The following is a 25,883-nucleotide window of genomic DNA, read 5'->3' as shown; positions in this document are numbered from 1 at the left end:
AGACAAAAATACTGGAATCGGTTGCCATGCCCTCCTCCAGGGGATCTTCCCAACTCAGGGATCAAACCCATGTCTCCTGCATCTCCCACATTGCAGGTGGAGTCTTTACCCACTGAGTCACCTGGGAAGCCCTCAAAAGCCTTGGAGCAGTTCAAAAGAAGAGTGAGGGCTGTTTGCTGAGATGTAAGAAATGGGGGCCAATGGTATATGAGCCACAGTTATTCTTTAGGAGCAGCTGCAAAGGCATCTCAGCTGCCTCCACCCAACTCCCAACCCTCCCCCATGACCCCCAGCTCCTCGCCACACCATTAGGGAGATGACCAAGAGGCATCCGGGACTCCACCTAAAGGATGCCTCTGACCACGCAGGGCATTTTGATGTGGCCTTGAAAACAAACTGCCACCTAATGTGCTGGTCATGCTTATATAAACAAATAAACCTCTTCTGCTTCTCGGAGTAAGGCATCCTCTGCAGAGTTAGGAAAATTTCAATTTGACACTGACGGTGGTGCTTTTTTGCATTCTTGGTCTGCACTGTCTTAGAATCTATAGCAAGCCTTTCCTGAGGCTCATATTTTATTTTATCTTGGTTCCAGCTGCTCTGAAGATGTCTATTCCTCTTTGAGGTGCCCTTCCCAACCCACATCCTAGAAAGTGAAATCCAGGTAAACCACAAAGGCCATATTTTAAGCTGGACCATCCCAAACAGGATACTCCCTTCAAAGTTGGAGAAAATCAGTAGCTTTTACCTAATAAAAATAAAGTTTAATGACATTTTGATTAAAATAAACCACCACCACAACACTGTACCAGGGGTCATTAACACCAGTACCTACAGGGGCCTAGGAGTGGGGCAGTCAGGTGAACTAGTGGAGCAGGCAAGGTTAGGGGGATAAGGACAGTGCCCAAGTACAAGACAAATCCTGTCTAAGAAGGGCTCTGGTGCTCAGCACCGTCGCGTGCTGCCACGTGGGAATACAGGCCCAGAGCTGCCAGATCTTCTGACTTTTTTAAAAGGTGCTGGAAGTCCAGATTTTATGTGAAATCTCATTTTTACTTGTTGGCATCTAATTCACATTTCTCAAAGACACAGTCCAGGCCAAATCAAACACATCTGAGGACCGGATCTGGCCCGTGTGCTGTCAGTTTGCAAGCTCTGCATAAAAGTTCAGCTTAAACAAATTAGCAGAATGTGCAAAACAGATCCTTCCCCACCACCCCCTCCTTCTCTGAGAAATGAGGTGGGTGTCAGGATGGTGCTGCAGGTGAGATGAGGTTCAGGGATGAGGCGGGGCCAGGGACATGTGTTGCCCAGATTGCTAGGTGAGAACTAGGAGTTCATATTGCCATTTTGACAGAACCTGAGCAAAATGGCTGCCTCTTCAGTATGTTCTGCTTTTCTCTATCAGAAAGCAAGGTTTTTACTTTTGTTATGGAAATTATCTTCTTCCACTGGGCTGCAGGAAGCAGAATCACAGGGTTGGAAGAGACCTTATATGTCACATAGAACAAACCTCCCTCTGATGCCTAAATCCCCACTCTGACAATCTTTTCCAGGGGCATGTCACCCAGCTTCAAACACCTCCTACACCAGGGAGCTCCAGGCTTCCTGAGGCTGTCTGCCTGTCCTTTCAAGACAGCTCTAATTGTTAGAAAGGTCTTCCAGACACTAGACTTTCATAAACCCAGCCCCAAATCAGATTAGGTTTTTTGGCAGCTGCCTCCCTATGACTCACACCAAACTTAATGTCAACGAGAACCTTGAGTCTTTTTCGCCAGTGCTCTGCTAAACACACCTCTCCCCGGTCTGTACTCGGCCAGCTGGGTTCTTAGAGGGCAAGTTCTACACTTTCCTCCTTCTTAACTTTCAGCCCACGTATGTGTTGCAATAAGGTGGGCATCCAGTCATAGGTGCAAATCTTTGTCAATGTCCTAGATTCTTTTAAGTTTTTTTTTTTTTCCCCCTGATTCATTGGTTTCTGCTTTTATCTCAATTTCTATTGCAGTCCCTCAGTGTTTTATTTTTATTTATTGCATTTTTTGGCCACACTGCACTCTATAGCTTGTGGGATCTTAGTTCCCTAACAAGGTATCGAATCCATTGGAAGTAAGGAGTCTTAACCACTGGACTGCCAGGGAAGTCCCCCAGATTATTTTAAGAGAAACTTGACCCTACCTGTGCCCCACAGATTTTTGGAGCTGAGGGCCCTATGCATAATAGATACCACAGAAGGGACTGGGGCATTTGCCAGGAAATATGACCTGCTGTCTCCTTCTCCAAAGCCTCGTTGCTAGAAATACTTATGGAAGATTTAAATGAAGGTCAATCCATTCCTCCAGATCAAAAAACTCAAATGCCCAAGCAAGTAACAAAAAATGAGTAAGGTGGGCCAAGAACAAAGTGGAGCCCATGCCCCACTTGAGGGGGGCAGCCAAATCTTGTCTCTGTCTGAAAATAGGGGCCCAGTGTTTCTAGATCTTCCCACTCATAAGAAATGCCAGAAATCTGGATTTGTATGTAAACTCTACTGATTTCTTAAAGATTTTCTTAATTTTTAAATGTTGGGAATTCATTCACCTTTGTAAATGTTCCAAAGGCCAAACAAAACATACTAGTGGATCTAAGTTTGCCTCCAAGCTGCCAGTTCTGCCATAAATGTTCTAATCTCACTCCTGCATCAGATCAAGCCCTCAAGATCTGGGGAAGCATAATAACAGAGCTTTGCCCACGCTACAGACACTGAGCTAAATACTGAATGAGAATTATGTCATTTAATCCTCACAAGAGGTACCCATTTTAAGAAGGTGGAAGCTGAAGTAGAGAGGGGTGAGATGACTTGCCCAAGGTTAAGCGATTAGTGATGAGGCTGAAATTCCATTCTAGGTCTGTCTGACTTCAGAGTTCAATGTACAGTTTCTGGACCACACTGTTTGAGCAAAATTTTGCTTTTAGTGAATTGTGCTTTGGTGTGCAAACTGTCAACTTACATTGAGGGATTTTTTTTAACTACTAAAAATGTGTTGTGGTGACAACTACAGGGGTGAATAAGGCCACCATCCACCACATCACCAGGTCCTTAAAGCCTCCAGCAGCTGAAGGACTCCCCAGCCCACCTGTCCCCATTTCCCCTCAGGGATGGATCAGAGGCAAACCCCACAGCACTTCTCCTTGAAAGACAGTGTCTTGCCCTTGATTCCAACTTTGAACTCATCCTTGAGAAGTGAAGAAGGAAAAAAAAGTAATGGCAGGAAGTCTCGATTGTGAAATTTGAAAGGATGGTGGCAAGTCAGGCATTTTCATTTCATAGATACTGAATCATTTGATTCTCATTGTATAACCCTATCTGATGAGCATAATTTGAAAGACAAGATAGAATATATCTTCTTGACCTTATTAAGAAGTGGCAAACCCAACTGTACATAGAAACCAAGGAGCTTGGGGAAATGAGCGAAGCAGTGGGTGTGAGATAAGGGGTTGTGGGGACCCCAGAGCTCCTGGCCCAAGAAGTGGTGGAGACTTAAGAACGCAGGCCTCACCTAGCAGTGGCAGCTGCCACTCAGCTCCGGCTAACTGGCTGCCATGAAGGAACAGAGGCCCAGTGCACCAGATCATCTAGTTTGTCTCATAAGAATCAGAAATACAGAAATATAACTTCTTTTCTATGAAGTTGCTCAACTTTGTTGTGCATCTCAATAAAATCCATCACTGGTCTGAAGACCATCTCTTGCTTATATGGCGATCAGTGACAGTTTGGAAGAAAATAAACTGACTTTTTAAAATTTAGTTTTGAGCTGCTTTAAACATCTGGAGAAAGAGAAGAACATCAAAGAGGCATTCTTAAATTCCTGAGGACTAAATACTCAGCTCCTGGCTGCACAGTAGGCATGCTGTGGAGCAACACTGAGAATGCAGGCAAGGTGTCACTGATTCTCCATTAATGTCTTCCACAGAGGAAGATAGGAAGGAACTTATGTTATGGACTTTCCAGGTTCTAGGCACTTTCATGGACCAAAGTTCCAAGAGGTTGCTTCCAAGGAGGTCAAAGATTAAGTCTGGGTGGGTCTAGGCTTTTGACTGTCTCTGCTCCTTTGGGTCTGGTTAGGCCTGTTGGCATCTCAGAGAAAAGGCAGGGTGGTTGTTCAGACTGGTCCCTACAGGGAAGAGGCAGAGGTTCAAGCTCCCGATCAGCTTTGGAGCAATAGAAACAAGATTCACATATGGCCTTGGAGGGGGAGGCCTATACGCCCATGCCACCCGGGCCATACGAGTCCACATATAGCACAGCACACCAGACTTCTGCATTAGGGCACTGAGTCACAGCTTCAAGACAGGTGTTCATTTCCTAGTCCCTGGCCTCTATCATCTATTTCCCTGGAACCTTCTAGAGAGGGGCCAAGAACCACTTGGATAAAGGACCAGGCTAGAACCAGGGTCCAAGGTCTGGCATCCTAACCAAAGGCCAATTTGTTACTGCCTCACTCACACTGCTATCTATTCAAAGGAGAAATTTCTTTCAGGGCTCAATATTCAAAAATGTTTCCTTCTTTTGAAGAGCTGGTGGCATTCTCTTAAGGATACTATTAAACTTACATTTTTAGAGTTGGTACCCCATCCCATTCTCTTAAGACTGCTCAGCTTCCTGGTTCTGTTTGCCACATGATGTGCTGTTTCTCTTCATGGCAACCACTGTTTATGGAGCATCTCCTGTGTGTCTCGTCTGGCCTGAATTCTTTACAGAAATGCCCAAGGTAGGTATTATTGTTCCTATTTTACAATGGTACAGAGAGCCGAGCCTCAGAGAGTTTCAACAATTTGTTCACAACTAATAAGTGGTACAGCTGGAATCTGAGCCCAGATCTACTGGACTCCCAAACTGGCCATACTGCTCTCATAGTTATGATTTTCTAACAATAATAGCTAACACTGAGTCCTTACTATGTGCCAGGCACTGTGCAGAGGGCTCTACTTCCCTTATCTCAGTTAACCCCCCAGATAACTCTTTAGGTTGGATAATTATCTCCACTTTACAGATGGGGAAACCGAAGCTCAAAAAGATGAAAAGATTTGCCCAAAGTCACACAGTTAGAAAGTACAGACGCTGGGCTGCAAACCTTAGACAGTTCAGTATCAACAACCATGTCCTGATCACTAAGCCTGCATTCCTTGGTTTCCTGACATTCTCAAACTGGAGAGGCATGCTCATGTCCTCAACCAAATACTCAGTTAAAACAATGAACAGGACAGAGCCTTTTGGCAAGCCACTAGAGACTTCACCTAGGCTGATGATGGTCCATGCAACAATCAGTACTTGTTTGGACAATTATGAACCTATGTAATGGTGCTCTCCAGCTGTTCTGGCTTAGGCAACTGGTACAGGAAAGGCAGAAGACAGTACAGATTCATGGCAGTACTGGAGGATGGTCCAGATTACCAGAGCTGAGACTGGTCCCTTCTGTCCTCACTACAGATCTAGAACAGGGCTGTTTCCAATCTTGGCCCCAGTCCTCCCCTTGGCCCATTCAGATGATAATTATCTGGGTCTTAGAGGTACCAGAGCCCCCTAAATTGGGCCTCAGATAATCCTTCCAATTTTGTCAAGCAATTTATTTTCCAGGGGAAATAAGGGACTTTGTGGTTCACCAGCCAAGGTCTGGGGTAGAGACCGAAGAGGCCCTTTGTCTGAGGATTCCAGAAAAGGCTTATTCTAGGACTCTGACAAACAATAAAGGAAACTGGTAATCCAGGGGCATTTTCTGTTTCTTGGGAGACTTTTCTCAAGGAGTATCAGAATTTTCCTTTTCACACTCTTTTTTCACTCATGTTGTCCTCCCTGGAAACAGCCATCCTGCACTTGACAGTAATGAGGATGGAGAGCTGTGGCCGTCTCTTCAGAAATCGGGCAATTAAATTTTCCTTAATAAAATTCTTTACCTTCTGTGAGCAGCATCACTGCTGTTGTGGACTTGAGTGAATTTTTTAAAATTCCTTTAAATAGAAGTAGAAGACAGCATTTCCTGGAAGACCATCTTAATATTTTCCTAAGCTGAAATCTAACTGTGCATGTATTTTTCTATCCTTGATAGCTATTCCAGAACTTGCTCTGAATGCCTCTTGTGTGGCAGGCACTAGGCATAAGAATTTGGGGAATGAATAAAACAAGGCCCCTGCACTCAATGAGCTCACAGGGAGACAGACACAAACACCCCTGCGGTAATAGCAGCATGAGGGGGAGGGCACTAGGCAAAAATAGAAATAATTAACATTTCTGCAGAACTCTAGAGTTTACTCTCTCATACAGCACCTCCTTTGATCCTCACAGTGACTAGCCTTAAAGGTAGGTAACACCCTCATTGTACGGATGAGGAAACAAGGATGCAGAATAGAGATGTGCCTTATTCAAAAGACAGACCACAGATGGAAAACCAGGTCTATGCCTCTGAATCCCTGAATCTGGACATAGCTCCACAATGGCTTCTGATTTAAATCCAATAAATTAAATGGTTGGGCTTGACTATTCCCACTCCATGCCTATCTCTTAAAATTTTGAAAGAGAAGGGAAAAGCACTTTCCTTGCTACATGGGGGAATAAACCAGTAAATTTCATTTCAGCAATCATTCTTACACTACATAATGAGTGCCATAAGAAGTAAAGCATAACTTAAATCTCCTACAGGTGTCTTTCCTTATTTCTACCATTCTTTCTTCTCTTTTGATAAGAAAGATGTTTGAACATCTTCCATAGCAGGAAAATTTGTCAAATGCCTTACTTATTGTCAAGTTGGTGAGTTTTTTTAATTAGAAAAGTAATCATGCTCATTACTTTAGAAGTGAATCAATACTGACCAATATAAAGGGGAAAGGTCTCTTCAGTGTTCCCTGTCACTGCCATCCTGCCCCAATCCCTGACCTCCACCTCAATCCTAGTTCCCAACAGTAAACATCATTACCAGTCAGTAAGAACTATGGGACTCTTTACACACACGTAAATATATAAAGACACATTATTTTTTAATTTTAAAAAAACACAGGATTTTAATACACACACACAGTGCTCAGGTTTGGTTCTTTTTCTCATTCATCAGTAGTCTATGTGACAATTAAATGTTCTTTTGCCTTCAAATAAAAAGATACACAGTCAAGTTGGTGAGCTCACTACAGACCAGATTCAAATATTCCAAGTTCACGAAAACTGGGACACTTGTAAAATGCAGGTTCCTGGGTATCAAACCCCAGAGATTCGGATGTGGGTGGCCCAGGAGCCACACTGGGGAAAAAAAATGCAATAGGGCAAGAGAAAGCATCATGCCTACTTAAGGCATGGTGCCTAAGACTTACTGGCACCTTCCTCTTCTAGCAGCATGCCCATACTTGTAACCCATCATCTCCTGATGGTTTTCCAGTACTGCCTCACTCTCTTCTCCCTCTAATCTGGTGCATTCACTAAAGGTTTCACGTGTAGGCTCGGGTTCACTCTCCAGGACTCAAGGCTGGTGACCTTCTGATAGGTTGAGCTAACATTTCCACGGTTCAGTGAATGCTCCTATGTGCCAAGAAGCATGCCAGAAGTTCTGATTTATCTTGTTTCAACTAATTCTCTCTTTCCTCCCTGCCCCACATCACACACACACACACACACATACACACAAAGGAAGGATTACTGTCCCCATTTTTTCAAATAGGGAAACTGGCAGGATATTATCTGTGTTTTCTTCTTTTTCTTGTATATAGAAATACCTATCATTCTGCTAATAAGCCACAAGCCAAGACTCAAACCCAGGTCTGTGCAATTCCATCCAGAGAACGATCCCCACCCCATCACAGCTGCCTCCTTTTACAATCCGTATTCTTGTCTCAACCACTTTCTGTGACTTTAGCATAACTCTATCCAACCAAGATGGATTTCAATCCTCTTCAGTTGATCCCTGGCTTTAATTTCACCTTAAAAGCACTTATCCAATGATTATATTTACCAACTTGAGTATAACTATTATGAAATTCCCTTTCTGGAACCGTTTTTATCTTTTACACAAAGAATTGTGTGTTTCTCTTAGAAGTACCCATCTTCCTGACCCCTTAAGTATTTTGATGGCTTCTGACCCTCTCCAATGGACAGATGGCTCAGTCTAAATATTATATAACTCAGAAAATAATGGTGGGAAGGTAAGCTTAGCCAATTGATTCAGTTTTATAGACCAATATCAGAAATCACAACATTGTCAACCATTTAGATACATTTCCTACATGTTCCCGGAAGACTTTTAAATCACTTTTTCATAATACTCAGTATTTTTGTAATTACAAGTTAAAATTTGTTTTTCTTGCAGCACTATAAAGTCTATGAGGTCAGGGAACATAGTAGGAACTCAATAAATACTTGTTAAACTAAATCAAAGTGAACTGGATCACTACATTCTCAACATTTCTTTCCCACTATTCCCAATGGTCTAACAATTCTGTGTTTCTGGCATAAAACAATAAGGCCTCCACCATTTTTGACACAGAGTTTTGATGGCAATGTCATGCCAAGTAGGAGATCCAGCAAGACAGAGGTACTCAGAGTAAGGCCTGAGACAGAAGGATCAGGCCAAAACAAAAGCCTTAGAGTAGCTTTGTCAAGGGACAAACAAACTCAAACACAATCAGGCAAAAGGTCAGAAGTCCAAATGGCCAGGCTGGGAAGTCAAGGAGTAATGGATTATCAGGTGTCAGAAGCGAGAGTGGCTGTTGTCCTGCCTCGGTTTCTCCAAGAAGATGTATCTTCGGGAGATCCAAAACATGCTGTCTGGAGAGACCACTGATCACAATAGGATTCTGTGAACTACAAAGTAACATGCTGGTAACTCTGCTTGGAAATGTCCTGCTGAGATGACAGCTGGGAAGAAGCCACATTGTGCTGAGCCAATTTGCGTTCTTTAGTACAAACGAAATCAGAGAAGAGACACCCACCGTTTGTATCCCTGAAGGTGACTAAGGTGTTTTACTGGGAAGGTCCTCTCATGGCATCTCTCTCTGGTTCCACGTAAGGCACTTTAAGCTATGGAAGATTCCCCTGTGGAGCTGTCCCCTCCCACTGGGGACAACTCCTCCATGGGAACTCTACCCACCAACAGGGATCCAGGACTTTCTATCTGACAAAGGGTTGGAAAACTGATCAACAGTAAACTATACTCTGAAAATACCCTCACTAGCCCTCAGAAGCAAGGGGAATAGCAAGGTACTACTGCTGGGAGCAGACCAGCAATCAGGAATCCCAAAAGCACCACTGATGACCAGGGATGCAGGCAGAGGAACAACAATGAGGGAAAGTACCAATGGGGAGGAGGAACCTGCTGTGGAGCCTTAATTCTTTGCCTTTGACAGGATTCTCCTTTTAATACTTCCTGCCAAAGGCAGGAACAGCTGCCTGGGTACCAACAGGGAAGTGAGACTATGGGGGACCAGGAAGGGGAAATTTTTTAGCTGAAAGTAGTAGGAACAGATGTGGAGGGAAGTTCTTGATGAGCTTTATATAAATCTGGTGGGACAGAAATGGCCACACAAGTCTATCACCACAAGAAAATGGTTTCCAACAAACAAATCCTCAGTCCTCCCTCGTGGACCATCAAAACATGTGGGAGGTCATGCATACTTGATGTTCTTACTTAGCAAAGTCTCTTTTTTGTAAGGCCATACTCTATTTCAAGCCATAGTCCTACAGGCCTATGATGATGTGCCTCTAGGCTTTATTTTTATAACTTTTCATTAAAGACCTATTAAAGACCTATGATCCTATCATAGGTGAAAGTGAAAGTGTTAGTTGCTCAGTTGTGTCTGACTCTTTGTGACCCCATGGACTGTAGCCGGCCAGGTTCCTCTATCCATGGGATTCTCCAGGCAAGAATACTGGAGGTGGGTTGCCATTTCCTCCTCCAGGGGGTCTTCCCAACCCAGGGATTGAACCAGGGACTCCTGTGTTGCAGGCAGATTCTTTACTACTTGAGCCACCAGGGAAGCCCATTTTTTATTATATATAGATATAAAACAGATTTGATAGAGGTATGAAGTCTGAAAGGTAATACATTGAATTTTTATAGTGATTATCTCAAGTTGTAGCTTCTAGATTCTTTTTTCCCCTGTATTTTCAAAACTTTTAAAAGAATGAGCATGTATTACATCCAAAATCAGAAAAAAATATTATCAAAAAATAAGTTTCATCCAGTATCTCCAAGATCAAAGACTCACAGAGCCATTGGCTAGAAATGAACTTTAAACTCCTGTCACTTCTGGTCTCATCCCCTACCCCCACTCCATTCTACTTACTCTGGATTTTAGCGACATCAGACTTCTCACCACTGTCCAAGTACCCAGGTCCTTTCATGACCCCCATGCCTTTGCGCATGCTGTTCTCTCTTCATGAAATGCCTTTCAACACTTGGAGAGCTTCTACCCATCCTAGAAAGCCCTGCCTGAAAGTCATTTCTTCTAGAAGAACTTCTCCACCTCTCCCCAACAAAGCTGTCACTTTCACTCGGTTTTCACAGTGTGATTCCAGCACTGTCCCAATACTGACCACACTGTATCATAATCAATTCATCCATTTTTGTTCAACTACCTTTCCTAGAAAACTGTGAGTCCGTCAAAGACAGGGACAGAGGCTATATTTTATCCCCTTTTGTGTCCCCCTTTCAGCTACACACATACTTAATTAATGGAAAGTATTAAATTCCCTGTAGGATCCTTGCAAGTGGCCCCCTGGTCTCTCTGCTTCATTCCCTTCTAAGCCAAAGGTTGGATAGTTTTACAGAGACACAACTGCCCCTTCTTTGATTCTTCATCTTCTTGAATTACCTCTTGGTCAGGGTTTTAGAAAGCTTGAATCTGCTCCATTTTGTGCCTCTCAACTGTAATTTCTGGTACAAACCATGCACCCCAAGCAGAATATATACATGTGCTTATGTACACAGTCCAGAACAATGACATTTACTCTCACTATTCACTCACCAAATCCCACAGTCACCTATTACACACCAAATGTTGTTCTAGGTACTAATAAAACACAAACATGAGAAACAGAAGTCCTGTTCTTATAGACTTTCAATTCTGGTAAAAAAGAAAAAAAAGTTCAAAGAGGAAAAATATCATAGAGCTGTAAGTGCTCTCCTGAGTCTTCAAGTCCGTTGATTCATTAGTTACTCCACAGCTACTTAAGATTGGGTGATCAGAAAATAACAGGCAAGGCAAGGGTCAAATACCTAGAAGGAGCCAGCCATGTGACAATACAGGGTTAATAGGGTTCCAGAAAGAAGGAAAAGTTATGTGCAAAGTCTCAAAGTGGGTAAAAGTTTAGAGAATTCAAGGGACCTGGAGAGTGGAGAGGTGAGGTGACCAAGATGGACAGAGCACAGCTTCATAAGCCCAGCTAGGCATTTGGATTCGATTCTTGAGCAATGAAATTCTACCGGAGGGTTTGAAACTAGGAAGTGACATGATTAAATTAAGTTGTGTAAGGATTATTGCTGGCTGCTGTGGGGAGAACAGACTCTGAAGATAAGAGAAGAAGCAGGGAGATCAGAGGATAGTGGCATTCACTTCAGTTCAGTCACTCAGTCATGTCCAACTCTTCGCGACCCCATGGCCTGCAGCACGCCAGGCTTCCCTGTCCATCACCATCTCCTGGAGCTTACTCAAACTCACATCCATTGCATCGGTGATGCCATCCAACCATCTCATCCTCTGTCATCCCCTTCTCCTCCTGCCTTAAATCTTTCCCAGCATCAGGGTCTTTTCTAATGAGTCGGTTCTTCGCATCAGGTGGCCAAAGTACTGGAGTTTCAACTTCAGGACTAGTCCTTCCAATGAATATTCAAAACTGATTTCCTTTAGGATTGACTGGTTGAATCTCTTTGAAGTACAATTCTCAAGAGTCCAACTCTCAAGAGTCTTCTTCAACACCACAGTTCAAAAGCATCAATTCTTTGGTGCTCCGCTTTCTTTTTAGTCCACCTCTCACATCCATACATGACTACTGGAAAAACCATAGTTTTGACTAGACAGATCTTTATTAGTAAAGTAATGTCTCTGCTTTCTAATATGCTGTCTCAGTTGGTCATAGCTTTTCTTCCAAGAAGCAAGTGTCTTAATTTCATGGTTGCAGTCACCATCTGCAGTGATTTTGGAGCCCCCAAAAATAAAGTCTCTCACTGTTTCCATTGTTTCCCATCTATTTGCCATGAAGTGATGGGACTGGATACTATGATCTTTGTTTTCTGAATGTTGAGTTTTAAGCCAACTTTTTAACTCTCCTCTGCAAGGAGATCCAACCAGTTCATCCTAAAGGAGATCAGTCCTGGGTGTTCATTGGAAGGACTGATGTTGAAGCTGAAACTCCAATACTTTGGCTACCTGATGCGGAGAGCTGACTCATTTGAAAAGACCCTGATGCAGGAGGAGAAGGGGACGACAGAGGATGAGATGGTTGGATGGCATCACTGACACAGTGGACATGGGTTTGAGTGGACTCCGGGAGTTGGTGATGGACAGGGAGGCCTGGGGTGCTGCGGTTCATGGGGTCGCAAAGAGTCAGACATGACTGAGCAACTGAACTGAACTGAACTGAACTTTCATCAAGAGGCTCTTTAGTTCTTCACTTTCTGTCATAAGGGTGGTGTCATCTGCATATCTGAGGTTATTGATATTTCTCCCAGAAATCTTGATTCCAGCTTGTGCTTCCTCCAGCCCAGCATTTCTCATGATGTACTCTGCATATAAGTTAAATAAGCAGGGTGACAATATACAGCCTTGATGTACTCATTTCCTGATTTGAAACCAGTCTGTTGTTCCATGTCCAGTTCTAACTGTTGCTTATTGGTTTCTCAGGAGGCAGGTCAGGTGGTCTGGTATTCTCATCTCTTGAAGAATTTTCCAGTTTGTTGTGATCCACACATCAAAGGCTTTGGCATAGTCAGTAAAGCAAAAGTAAATGTTTTTCTGGAACTCTCTTGCTTTTTCGATGACCCAGCAGATGTTGGCAATTTGATCTCTGGTTCCTCTGCCTTTTCTAAATCCAGCTTGAACATCTGGAAGTTCATGGTTCATGTACTATTGAAGCCTGGCTTGGAGAATTTTGAGCATTACTTTGTGAGTGTGTGAGATGAGTGGAATTGTGCAGTAGTCTGAGCATTCTTTGGCATTGCCTTTCTTTGGGACTGGAATGAAAACTGACCTTTTCCAGTCCTGCCACTGCTGAGTTTTCCAAATTTGCTGGCATATTGAGTGCAGCATTTTCATGGCATCATCTTTTAGGATTTAAAATAGCTCAACTGGAATTTCATCACCTCCACTAGCTTTGTTTGTAGTGATGCTTCCTAAAGCCCACTTGACTTCGCATTCCAGAATGTCTGGCTCTAGGTGAGTGATTACACCATAGTGGTTATCTGAGTCATGAAGATCTTTTTTGTATAGTTCTTCTGTGTATTTTTGCCACCTCTTCTTAATACCTTCTGTTTCTTTTAGGTCCATACTATTTCTGTCCTTTATTGAGCCCATCTTTGCATGAAATGTTCCCTTGGTATCTCTAATTTTCTTGAAGAGATCTCTAGTCTTTCCCATTCTATTGTTTTCCTCTATTTCTTTGTGTTGATCACTAAGGAAGGCTTTCTAATCTCTCCTTGCTATTCTTTAGAACTCTACATTCAAATGGGTATATCTTTCCTTTTCTCCTTTGCCTTTAGTTTCTCTTCTTTTCTCAGCTATTTGTAAGGCCTCCTCAGACAACCATTTTGCCTTTTTACATTTCTTTTTCTTGGGGATGGTCTTCATCACTGCCTCCTGTACAATGTCACGAACCTCTGTCCATAGTTCTTCAAGCACTCTATCAGATCCATACCTTGAATCTATTTGTCACTTTTTAGTGGCATTAACTGGGGCTTATTCCCCCCCCCCCAGGGGACATTTGCCAATGTCGGAGAAGGCAATGGCACCCCATTCCAGTACTCTTGCCTGGAAAATCCAGCGGATGGAGAAGCCTGGTGGGCTGCAATCCATGGGGTCGCGACTGAGCGACTTCGCTTTCACTTTTCACTTTCATGCATTGGAGAAGGAAATGGCAACCCACTCCAGTGTTCTTGCCTGGAGAATCCCAGGGACGGGGGAGCCTGGTGGGCTGCTGTCTATGGGGTCGCACAGGATAGGACACGACTGAAGTGCGTTAGCAGTTAGCAGAGACATTTTTGGTTGTGACAATTTGTTGGGGGGGGGGGGGGTTGCTGCTGACATCAAGTGGGTTAGGTCAGGGATTCAGCTCAACATCCCACATGGTGCAGGACAGCCCCCACAACAAAAAATGATGCAGACCCAAACATCAGTAGTGTGGAGGTAGAAAAACTCTGAGATAGGGAGATATTGCCATGGTGTCACCAAGAGGTGGTGATGGCCTGGGCCAGGATAGTATAGATAGGGATGGAGTATTGACGGTTTTTCTCTCATATTTCCTTAGATTTCCTGAACATTACTCAGGCAAGGAGGGCATTCTCTGTTCAGTGCCTCAGGGATAATACAGGGAAAGAGTCAATTCTTGGCTTTTGACTTTCAAAACCCTAGTTCTCAGGGAGAAGAGAAAGAATGTGGGTTATGGACAAAAGATCTGAAAGAAAGTCTGATGACAAAGAGCCAGGGGACCACCCCCTATTAACCCCCCTCCCCTCCCCTCTCCTTCCCTCCTCCACACACAGATACAGATTTCAGGAGACTGTAAGGCAAGGTGTACGTAGCTTTTAGGGATCTGTAAGAAAATAATCCCCACCCTATCTCACCTTAGACAAGCCCAGGGAGAGTAGGTGATGACAGAATGCCTGCATAATTTGCAGAATCTGAGGCTGGAGGAGCGGGGCATTCCCCAGGCAGCACCCTAGGGAGGCCTTGGAGGAGAAGTAAGTGGCAACACGAGCCTGAGACAAATGTCCACAGTCTCTCATGACGCAGCATGGTGTGGGAGCCTCAGGATGACTCCTGGTGCCTGCATATCTCACAGAAGGAGCTGAGGAGGGGAAAGGGCAAAGTGGCCTCAGGTTCGGAACAGAGAAGTATCAGTGCAGGACTGACCACTGCGGACCCAGCAGGAAGGAGGATATCTTAGTAGTTGCCAAAGTAGGTTGATGATAAACCACAACAGATGTCCCCTTAGAACTACCCCAGCCCCCCTGGACCTTGGGCCACAACGCTAGAGAAAGCAAGAAGAAACCCCCAATTCCCTTAGATTTATTTCTGTCATTTCAAGCAGAATAGAGATGTGAAATATAAGTTACAGAAAAATAAAGAAAATCATATTTTTATTGCACCTGGATTTGGGGCTGAGACTGCGTCCTCTGAGGCTCCACAGGCTGCGGGCGTCTGCATGTCCATCTGCACCATTATCACCTGGCATCGACTGCGCTATCTCAGGGGTGGCACCCAGGTCCATTCAAGGCCCCTTGAACGCTGCCTGCAGCTAAGGGCACCCCCTAAACTGTCACACACAGCCGGGCACACGTGCACATGCCACACATATTGATCAGAAAGAGCTGTCACCAAATTACCATTTAAATCAATGGTTGAGTGCTCAGTAATTGGAAATGTCAAAACCCACATTTTCTAAGTGACCTCAAAACACCACATTGAAATCATTTATCTGAGCTGGATACACATTTGTTTTATCTCTTCTCTTCTCCACACTATCCTGTTAGGAAACTAAAAATTAGGGAACTGGGTAAAAGGCAAAAAGAGAAAGAAAATGGATAACCCACAAACTATAGCCCAACACTGTCAATCTTCAGAACACAGTCCTGTGGATATTCCATGAAGGTTTACAAGACTGAATAAAGTTTGAGGAACATCTGCGGCCCCTTCTTGGCAGTTCATACTTAACACATTCAAGGTTCCCATAAATCCTGTGGGAAACAAGCCTATTTAACTCACTTCATACTAGAACTTCCAAAACCTATTTGACCACAGAACTATTTTTTTTCACCCAGTGCCTCTTTACATCCAATTTCATGGAATATACCTCAGGGAACACTACTCCAAACATAAATTGGCCTAATGACTAAACAAATTAAGAGAACAGAGCCAAAACCCCACTCCTGGGCCAGCCAAGAAATTTTATAAACACCAACAAGCCATCAGGAACAAATCATTTACAAGGGAAATAGAGCCCAGAATACAGCTTGCTATGGCCTGTATTAGGCCAGAGGTTCTGAATTTAAACTCAGCACCTTTAATAGTCAGCCACTATCCCCCCAACTTCCTGGCAGCTACAAGGACAGGACCCAGTTTCTGAACCAGCCTAACCTCATGTCCTCCTGACCTCTCCAATCCTTACCCTCTTCTATCCTCACCTCATCGTGTTTTCCAAGGCACTGCTCTGCTCTGCCTCCCAGGCAACCACCACCACCCGGGGTTGCCCCACCCACCGGAGCAATTCAATGCAATACCATTACTGATCACCAATGAGATGCTAGGCACAAGGCTACAGCAATGAACCAAGCAAAAAAACTTTGTGTTCATGGAAATATGGTCTAGAAGTGCTTACAAGCCAGAACTCTTCTCTGAACATCAGTCTCCACATCTGGAGGGAAATACAAAAGTGGGAGCATTGGACTAGCAGACATCTAAGATTTCTGGTTCTGTGTTTCCAGGTTGGTGGAGCCTCTATCAATTCTCTAGGAGACACTTTTTCAAAGATGACTTCCTGGGGTGGGAGAGAGGGATCTCACACAACTAAGCAGCCTCAAATTGGGGGATAGGCAAGATTTCATCAGAAGGATTGTGGAAGGGCTAGGAAAGGCAGGAAGTCAAAGACTAAGACCCGTTCCAGACTGGCCCCCAGTGAAGAAACCCCTGGGTTTCAAAGCAGAATTGCCCTGGCATATTTCTTGCCTCCCTGCACAGCTGGAAGTCAGACCCCTCCAATTTAAACCTTAGTTCTGCCACTATTCACTGTGCAATCTAATACAACGTATTTCTCTGGATTTCAGGTTTTATCTATAAGATAGGAATAATAATGACTATTTTCCAGAATTTGGGGGATCACAAAATGAGACACCATACGCATGACTGAGACTTAGAGATAAATAAAAATTAATTACATCCCATCGCTAAACAAAGCTGTATAGCCTGAAGCATGGCTTGTAACAGTCATTGAATGAATGGGTGAGTGAATCAATGAATGAACAAATAATAGAGGTTTCTGGAAAGGAAAAGTAGCCTCTAACATATAAACTCTGGTGGTGAGAACTCCAATGCACACACCAGATCCACTGATTTCCTGACTGGGAGGCACCTGATGTGCCATGCTCCCCAACCAACTTCCCACCATGAATATGATAGACATCACCTTGTCAAACATCACCTTGGCTTTAAACACATCAGCCTTCATCCAATCTTCATAGATAAATATCTCCCCTATCAGGGACAAACAAGGAAATTCATCAAACCATGAAGAATATTCCCTTAACAAATAAAACCCCTACTTTCAATGGAACAGAAAATATGATGTTGTTAGGGGTTGAATGCTTGGTGTTTCCCCCTAAAATTCACATGTTGAAGCCCTAACCTCCAACGTGATGATGTGTGAAGATGGGTGGGGCCTCTGGGAGGTGATTAGGTTCACATGAGATAATGAGAGTGGTGCCCTCATAATGGGATTAGTCCCCTTCTAAGAAGAGGAGGACAGAGAGCTCTCTCTCTACACACAGAGGAAAGACCATGTGAGCACAGCAAGAAGGCTACAAGCAGCAAAGTGTGCTCTCAACAGGAGCCAAATCTGTGGGCACCTTGATCTTGGACTTCCCAGCCTCCAGAATTGTGAGAAATAAATGTCTGTTGTTTAAGCTTCCCAGCTGCCCGTGGTATTTTGTTATAGCGACCCAAGCTAAGACAAATGTCAAAGAAAATATAACTCCAGCTTGAGCTTGGCTGTGAGTTAGAAAAGTAAAACTTCTTGTTAGTAATTATTAGCCACTGCTTCAACTGATTGTACACCAATCACATGGGGGAAATGAAAATGACCATAAGCATTTCTCAAGAGTTCATGGCCCAAATACTGAACACAAAATTGTAATGAAGGATAATGAAGTCCAGAAGAGAAAGGCAGATATGATTCTGCCTGGAAGAGTTATTAGGAAGGCATCATGGAAGAGGGATCATTTGAGCAGGCAGTGAAGGATAGTCAGGAGTTGGCCAAACCAAAAAAAGTGGGGGTGGGGGGAGAAGGAAGACATTTTAAGCAGAATAAAGGCACAAATGGGGAAATATTTGGAGGTGGGAAAAAGTATGGAGGAGTCAGAGACAAGGAATTGTTCTAATGTGGTTATGACAGCACAGACCTATTATAGAGAAAACACCTGAAGATGAAACAGGTAAACTGGGTGAGGCCTCATCAGCAAGACCCTTTATTGACTTCAACTTGTAGGCCAGAAGTTGAAGACTGGTGAGCATGGGCTGAAGCTTTCCTACTGACAGATTCATTCAAAAAGCAAAGTATTTCTTATAAACTGGCGCTACCTCTTAAAAATTTGGAGATTTTCATCATGGCCTTGGATTTGGCAAAGAATCCTTAGATATGACACCAAACGCATGAAGAAAGAAAGAAAAAATAGATAAAGCTTCATAAAAATTAAAAACTTTTGTGCTTCAAAGGACTCCATCAGAAAAGAGAAAAGATAACCAACAGAATAGAATTCTGCAAATCTTGTATTTCATAAGGAACTGTATCCAAAATGTAGAAAGAACTCTTACAGCTCAATAATGGAAAAGACAACCCCATTTTTAAAATGTTTTCAAAGTTAAATTTCTAAATATTTAAAATAAAAATTAGGAGATTTTGTTTTGAAATCCAGATGCTCTGGAAACACTGAAAGAACTAACCACTCTGGGCTTACAGTAATGACAGGAGAGCTGAGCAGGGCTGCCGCCTCTAAATGAGCTCCCTAGTCAGCCACAGTCCCCACTACTCCCCACTGTTCCCCAACCCAGCCTACTTTCCTCACTGAAGCCAGTGAAGGTGATGATGGCTCTTAAGGTCATTGTCCAATCACTCTATGGCATAATCTCTTTAAGATTAAATTCATTCTCATGATAAATTGGGAGTTTTTTAGATTTTTCTTTCTTTTCCTTCACTGATTTTATTGCCATATTCCAAGAAAACTCTTGGAAGTTAAGGATATATCATATATTTTGCATCTCTCACAATACTCAACACAAGGCTAAGAACAAAGTCGACACTCAGTGTTCACTGAGTGAATGTATAAGTGAGTGAGTAAATAAATGCTTCTCTGCGGTCGTCTTCACTACCTGCTCTTCTTCCCCTCAATTCTAGACTTATGCCATTAAAAAGATGGCCTAAAATGAATATGGATGTGTAATAAAAAAAAAAAAAAACACTGAAGTCAATCACTGAATTTCTATTTTCATTTTCTATTAGGATGAAATGGAAATTTGAACTCTGAATAAACGCAGAACAGACCATTACATCTGACAGCAAGATGAATTAGAACCCAGGTTACTGGAAAATGCTTGTGAATAAGATTACCAAACACTATCAGTGATCTTTGAGGATACTGTGAAAGATAGGATAAGTGCCAAAAAGCTGGAGATGGGAAAATGTTCTGATTTTCAAAGGGGGAAAGAAGTTTGAGTTGCCAGTTCCAGATTGGAGAATATGGTGTCACTCTCAGGCAGGGTTCCTGAACAAGTTCATAAAGGAACACTTGTGAACATCTCAGACAAGAAGCAATATCCACTTGAAGCCAGCACAGGGTCACCAAGAACAAGTCATATTAAATTAATTTCATTTTCTTCTCTCTGATAAGGCCCCTAGCCCAGTGGGTTGGAGAAACATAGCAGATACAATATATATGGTGCAATGAGAGAGTGGGCAGTGAAAAGGGCTAATTCAACCCTTGAGCTACATTAATAGAAGCATTACATACACCATAAATTAGGAAGTGATGTTGTTTTCTTTCTCTGACCACATTTAAAGAGTCTCATTTAGAACTTAGTATCACTCTTAAAGAAGATTTTTGACAGTACAGTCTTCTGCAGGTCCATTTGGCAAAATCTCTTTAAAAGCATAAAGCTTTAATCCAGATTAATGGCATCTGTTGAAAAACTGAAAGATCTGGCTGGGCCTACATTCTAAATGGTAACAACTGGTTGAACCCAAGTAGTGACTGCCCATTTGGACAGGACATGTGTTCTCAGGCCAATCATAATCACCACCCCCCTTCTTATATTGCCCTGGCTGAGGTGGTAGGCCAACTGCCACAAATGATCTTACTTGGCCAGCTTCACTCACTTATTCTCTCTGCCAAGCACTCAAAGGCCTGGAGTTTGCAGCCCAGGATGCAGAAGATCCAAAAGAGAGTTAAGATGATAAAGCAAATGAGAATCACGGTTCAGGGTTGATGATCAGAGTCTGCAAATATCCAACGGGCACTCATGGGGAAAAAGCATCTGTCTCGTTCTATGAAGTCCCAAGGTACAGAACCAAAAGTTGGATGAGAGACATACTTCTGCTAAGTCACTTCAGTCGTGTCCGACTCTGTGCGATCCCATAGACGGCAGCCTACTAGGCTCCCCGGTCCCTGGGATTCTCCAGGCAAGAACACTGGAGTGGGTTGCCATTTCCTTCTCCAGTGCAGGACAGTGAAAAGTGAAAGGGAAGTCGCTCAGTCGTGTCCGACTCTTAGCAACCCCATGGACTGCAGCTGACCAGGCTCCTCTGTCCATGGGATTTTCCAGGCAAGAGTACTGGAGTGGGGTGCCATTGCCTTCTCCGGAGAGACATACTTAACCCAACATAAAAAAACTCCTTACAACAGCCAGAGTGGTCTAAAAATGGAATATGTGGGCTTGGGAAGTGGTGAGTTTCCCATCACTGGGAATGTGCAAGCATATGGTGTCTATTGTGTCACAGGTATATAATCAAAGGGATTCGAGGGTCTGATTAGGCAAGAGAAGGCATGAGTCTGACATTTTTCACAATAGGAAAAAGAACTTTGCAAAGAGTCCCCGTTGTTCCAGTCAGTAAATTCTTCAAAAAGAGAAAAAAGGGACTAAGCCAACAAAGAACTCAGTATCACTTTTAAAAATCAAAAGCCCCCTCACAAAATGCACAGAGGACAAAATCCATCAGACTAGGTGGAATGTTTGTGCCAAATTGGCCAAATGATACCCAAGGCAATTGGCGTCAGGCATTATGTTTGATGACTGGTCAAACGCTCTTCAGAGGCCAGCAACAAAGGCAAGGGAGGCAAGTAAGAGGGTAAACAATGGACTGAGACTGGGAGGCAGCCCGTCCCCCCACAAAACTGCCATCTGCTACTGACATCAGTCCTTCAAGGGGCAGCTTCAGGCAAACAATGTAGCGGGGACGCTGGGCCTGGAAGGAAACCAACTGCCTTCACATTTCCCACCTTGTAACCTTGGGCAAGTCATTTAACATTACAAGGCCTCAGTTTCCTCATCTCTAAAACTGAGCTCCTACAAACTCTGTCTGTACTTTGCATAAGCCAAGAGGGGCGAGGTCTTGGGAGTGAGCCATGGAAACTATCGAGCCCTGAACACACATCAATAGATGATAATGATGATGAACAAATAAAATTTTGACAGAAAAGATTCCAATTGCAGGCACAGTAGCATCCTGACCTAAATGGTGTGGATGTCAACCCTAGAGGAATAAAATGAAATTCTTTTAACCAGAATGCAAAAACATTTAGAGTTTAGAAGAGATAAGATCATTTGGACAAATTTCCTGCTGAAATGCATTACCCTGCCCTTGCTATTTAGATGTTAAAATAAATGCAAAAGGTAAAAAGTAAAAGAATCACTCAGAGCTACAAATGCTTAATTGATTTCCAAGCAGAGTTCACGGTCCCAGTGGTAGCAATCCCTCAAAAATGAGATAAGTACATTTCCTACCAAGCCGATGTTTATAGAAACCCCAAACTGTCCCAAACTCGGCCTACCCTTCTCTCTGATGGCATTTTTCATGGGAAACTCAGTTTTTAAAGAAAAAAAAAAAATCAGCCAGATTAGTCTTTACAGAACATAAACTCCCTGAAAAGTGTGCAGGCTTTTGTATTGAGCAGTCAGATAATTCAGATCTCTGACCAATAAAAGGGTGGATTTCTAAATTTTCAGCAAGGCTGAAACATTGTAAGTCACTGTTTTCCACCCTGAACTGAAAACTGCAGAGGAGGAGCCCAGGGAAGAGCAGGGTTTCCTGCTCATTTCTCCCCGGGGTCTACCGAGAGGTGATTTGCATGCTGGGTTTGACCAGAACTAAAAGGTACAAGACGGTTGGCAAGGCTGGAAAAAAACAAAGCTCTCCCCTGAAGGGCTGTTCCCCTCCCGAAGTTTCCCAAGCTTCTGAAGCACGGACAGCAGCTGTGATGCGCGACCTCCCTGATGCTCCTGGGGAGGCCACCCGACTTCCTGGGTCACTGAGCCTTGAGCAGCAGCGGCACCTAGAAGCAGGTGTGGAACCTCAGGTCACCAGAGCAACAAATAACCAACTTGCTCAATAGTCCTGGGGCGGTGGGGGGGGGGGGGGGGAGGTGGCGGCAGGCATCAGCACCCCCTGAAGATGTACTCTGTTCTTACTCTTTCTACAAGAGACCACAAGGAGAACCATGACCAGAAAGAAATCAGATGCCGAGAGGCCCAGGCTTCCCTTAGGGTATATCCTAAAAGAAAGGGTAAGCATGGTGGATGGTGCTTTCATGTTTTCCTTGCCAAAGCTAAGCCTAGTACTCACAAGGGTGCGAGAAGCCCCAGTCTGGCCTGAATAAGGAATCTACCTGAATTTGTCTATGCAAATGTGTCTGGTTTCCTCTTTCCCTTTGCTAGTGTGGATTTAGGGAGCGGCTTCTGAGAGGAGTGTGCACCCCGTGAGTGGTACTAAAGCTGGAACAAGCAGCCAGAGGTCATCTCACCCTCCTGGCAGGCTTTCCCTGACACTACGGAAGCCAGGCAGCATCTCCTAGCCGGCACACTGAACTGCTGGCTTTCAATGAAGGCTGATGACCCTAAACACTAGTGCACGGACGGTGATGGGGGCCGCACACTGCGAGACAATACATTTTCTGCACTGAGCTCCCTCTTTATGCCTAAATGCCTGCATTAGTTTGGATCAATATGCTCCATAACAGTTAATCCATGGCAACCCAGGCCAGCCGAGAGTCACCGACAAAGAAGTGCAGCCCAGGGATGCTGCTTCCTACATTATATGCATGTGAATTCCAAACCAGAGAAAGGGGTAGAGGCAAAGCAACAACAAAAAACAGAAGGGAGAAAGAGATTTTAAAAAAAAAGCAGATCATAAAAAACACACATCATATTATGGGGCTTTTTGCATGGCGGGGGGAAGAGGTAGTGACTGTCTTTGGCAGTGACTATCAAAATGGCCTGAGAGTAACATGTCACAGCCAAGATGATGGAGTATCTGAGACACTCCTAAAGCCGGGTGTAGGATCCTCCTCACACACCTGCAATGCAGTGATCGCCGCCCGTTCTACAATCTGTACTCCCAGCGCCAGCGCTCTCTGCAGTCGAAACCAGTCCGGACTTGTGCAGCTGCCACTGTTCCTCCTCACAATAAGATTACTGATGCATAACAACATTTCATGATGGCAGGGAGGAAAAGGGGGAAAAAAAGCCAAAGCAAGAGAAGGAAAGGGGAGGGGAGGCATGACTCCCCAGCCCAATTCTCACCTTTTATTTGAGCTTCATATTCGGCAATGATCTCTTTGTCTTTCTTGAACTTAGTTTGAGATGACATCTTCCAATGTGGCCAAAGGCACTGACAGGCTGTTGGATTTATTGCTCCTTTTCTTCCCGAGTCCTCACTCCAACCCTAGTAATCACACGGCTCTGGTCGATTTCACAGGTGTAGGGGGCTAATCTCTTTCACTCCGCTGCAGAGCCAGCGGAAAAATCCCTCTCGTTCTCAGAGGAAATTTCTCTTTACTTGGCGAGAAAAATGTCTCAAGTAGCTTGGTCTGGTCAACTCCTCTTGCAGAAGAACCACCACCCTAGGAGCACGGTAACCTGCCCGAGATTTTCAAGATTTTTCTTCCAAAAAAATAATAACCAAGAGCACTCACTCTCACACTCTCTCTCTCACACACACACACAGTCACACACTCACGCGTGCACTGGCGCACTCATCCAGCCATGCACACACGCAGTCGTGATGCACACTCACACACCCTCACACCCGCTCACCCTCTCACACACACACACACACACATCCACAAGAGGCGCGGCGCCTCCTTGGTCCTGCAGTCAGCCTCCGGCTGGTTTTCCAAGGCTCTGTTAAAGAGATGGTCAGGTTGCCAAAGGGCCGATCATCTCGCATCCTCCCTCCCTTCCGCGCCTCTGCTCCGATATACAGTGAGGCTCAAAGCCAGGAGAGCGAGGTGGAAGTTCTCCTGCTGCAAGGCTTAAGCTCCGTGAACCGGAGGCTGGACTGCACGCCCTGCAGGGCTGGCCGAGTGCTCGCCCACCGCTCTCGTCACCAAGCTCCACCTCCCGGATTTTATAACAACTGACACATTGTAGCCTACTGGAGAGCAGAACTCACTGCAAGCAAAAAGAGGAAGAAAGGCTCACAAAAGGGAAGGAGGTAGGAAAAAGAGCTGGGCTGGGGAGGCCTGAGAGGCCCCTGAAGATTCCTACCATTGGCAGTTGGGTTAGGAATTCTTCCTCCAAAAACTCCAAAAGGTCCACCTTTTCTTTGCAACATGCAATTTAATTCAATTTCTCAAGCAACGACTGTGTGACAGTTCGTCACTCTGCCTGATTGTCTAGCGGAGGAGAGGGGCTGATCCATGTAGGCAAGCTCATTAATATTTGTGGAGCATTATGGGGCGGCAGGGACAATGCCAAGTGTCTCAGACGTGCAGCTTTGCAAAGCCGTCGGGAGCAGGCTTGCTGGAAACCCAGCCACCTCAGGACACGGGTTTAGACGCAGGGCAAATCAATAACTCATTGAGCCTCAGTTTCCTCACCAGTAAAATGGTTCTCTTTGGAGGATTTCATTCTTTCTTTCAACATGTATTTCAGTTTAATATAGGTCAGGCATCGTTCTGGGTATGGGGACATGGCAATGATCAAACTAGGCAAAAAAAAGATGCCTCACTTCTGGAGCTCCAGTCTCCACATCACCCAACTCTGGGCAGTCAGCACTAGTCATGGTAATAATCTCAGTAAAATCAGCCCCAGGCAGAGCTCAGACTGCATCATGAATGGTGCCTTCTGGAACTGTGCAAAGCAAGAGACCCTAGGAGGGGAAGATGAAAGATAAACAAAATAAGAAATTTATATATGATAGCAGATGATAAGTGCTGTGAGAAAAAAAATATTGCAGGGTAGGGGCCCTCAGGAATGACGGAGCTCCTGGGGGCTCAAGTAAGAATGTGAGGCTAAGCTTAGCACGGAGCATGATAATAAGCACTCAGTAAACCCCTCAGCAAACCCATAACATAGTGCACGTGAAGGAACAGGCACCGATACGGGAGGTGACTTGCCCAAAGTCACCAGCATTCACTCCTGTGCTGTATGACCCCAGATTCTGCCCATGCAGATGTGCAAAGGTTGCTGCATTCTACTGGAGATTAAACCCATTTCACACGCACTCAAGGCAGAATAAGATCTGTTCCGTAAAAATGAAATCAAGCACTACAGGTTTGCTGCCCCTGGAATTTCACGTTAAGATAGTCATTAATATGTTCAGTTCAGTTGTTCAGTCGTGTCCAACTCTTTGTGACTCCATGGACTGCATGCAGCATGCCAGGCCTCCCTGTCCATCAGCAACTCCCAGAGCTTACTCAAACTCATGTCCACTGAGTCAGCGATGCCATCCAACC

The 25,883-nt window shown here is 44.2% G+C and overlaps 1 protein-coding gene across 5 annotated transcripts in view; it reads right to left on the bottom strand.

The window, feature by feature from the left end:
• SRGAP3 (SLIT-ROBO Rho GTPase activating protein 3) overlaps positions 1 to 24,791 on the bottom strand; it is a 246,334-nt gene extending 221,543 nt beyond the window's left edge. The window contains exon 1 of one of the 5 annotated variants that reach the window (XR_814364.4): positions 23,728 to 24,788. Coding sequence is in view for 4 of the 5 variants with exons in the window: in XM_005222441.5 (XP_005222498.1) it covers positions 23,728 to 23,794 (67 nt within the window). In the remaining variant the exon portion in view is untranslated. Of the gene's footprint in view, positions 1 to 23,727 lie in introns of all 5 variants that reach the window. The other 4 variants (XM_005222441.5, XM_005222437.5, XM_024982633.2 and 1 more) reach the window with 4 other exon arrangements.
• Positions 24,792 to 25,883: the final 1,092 nt, after the last annotated feature.

Source organism: Bos taurus, chromosome 22 (genome assembly GCF_002263795.3).
Source record: "Bos taurus isolate L1 Dominette 01449 registration number 42190680 breed Hereford chromosome 22, ARS-UCD2.0, whole genome shotgun sequence".
Taxonomy (NCBI): domain Eukaryota; kingdom Metazoa; phylum Chordata; class Mammalia; order Artiodactyla; family Bovidae; genus Bos; species Bos taurus.
This window is presented reverse-complemented; position numbering and strand designations above follow the sequence as displayed.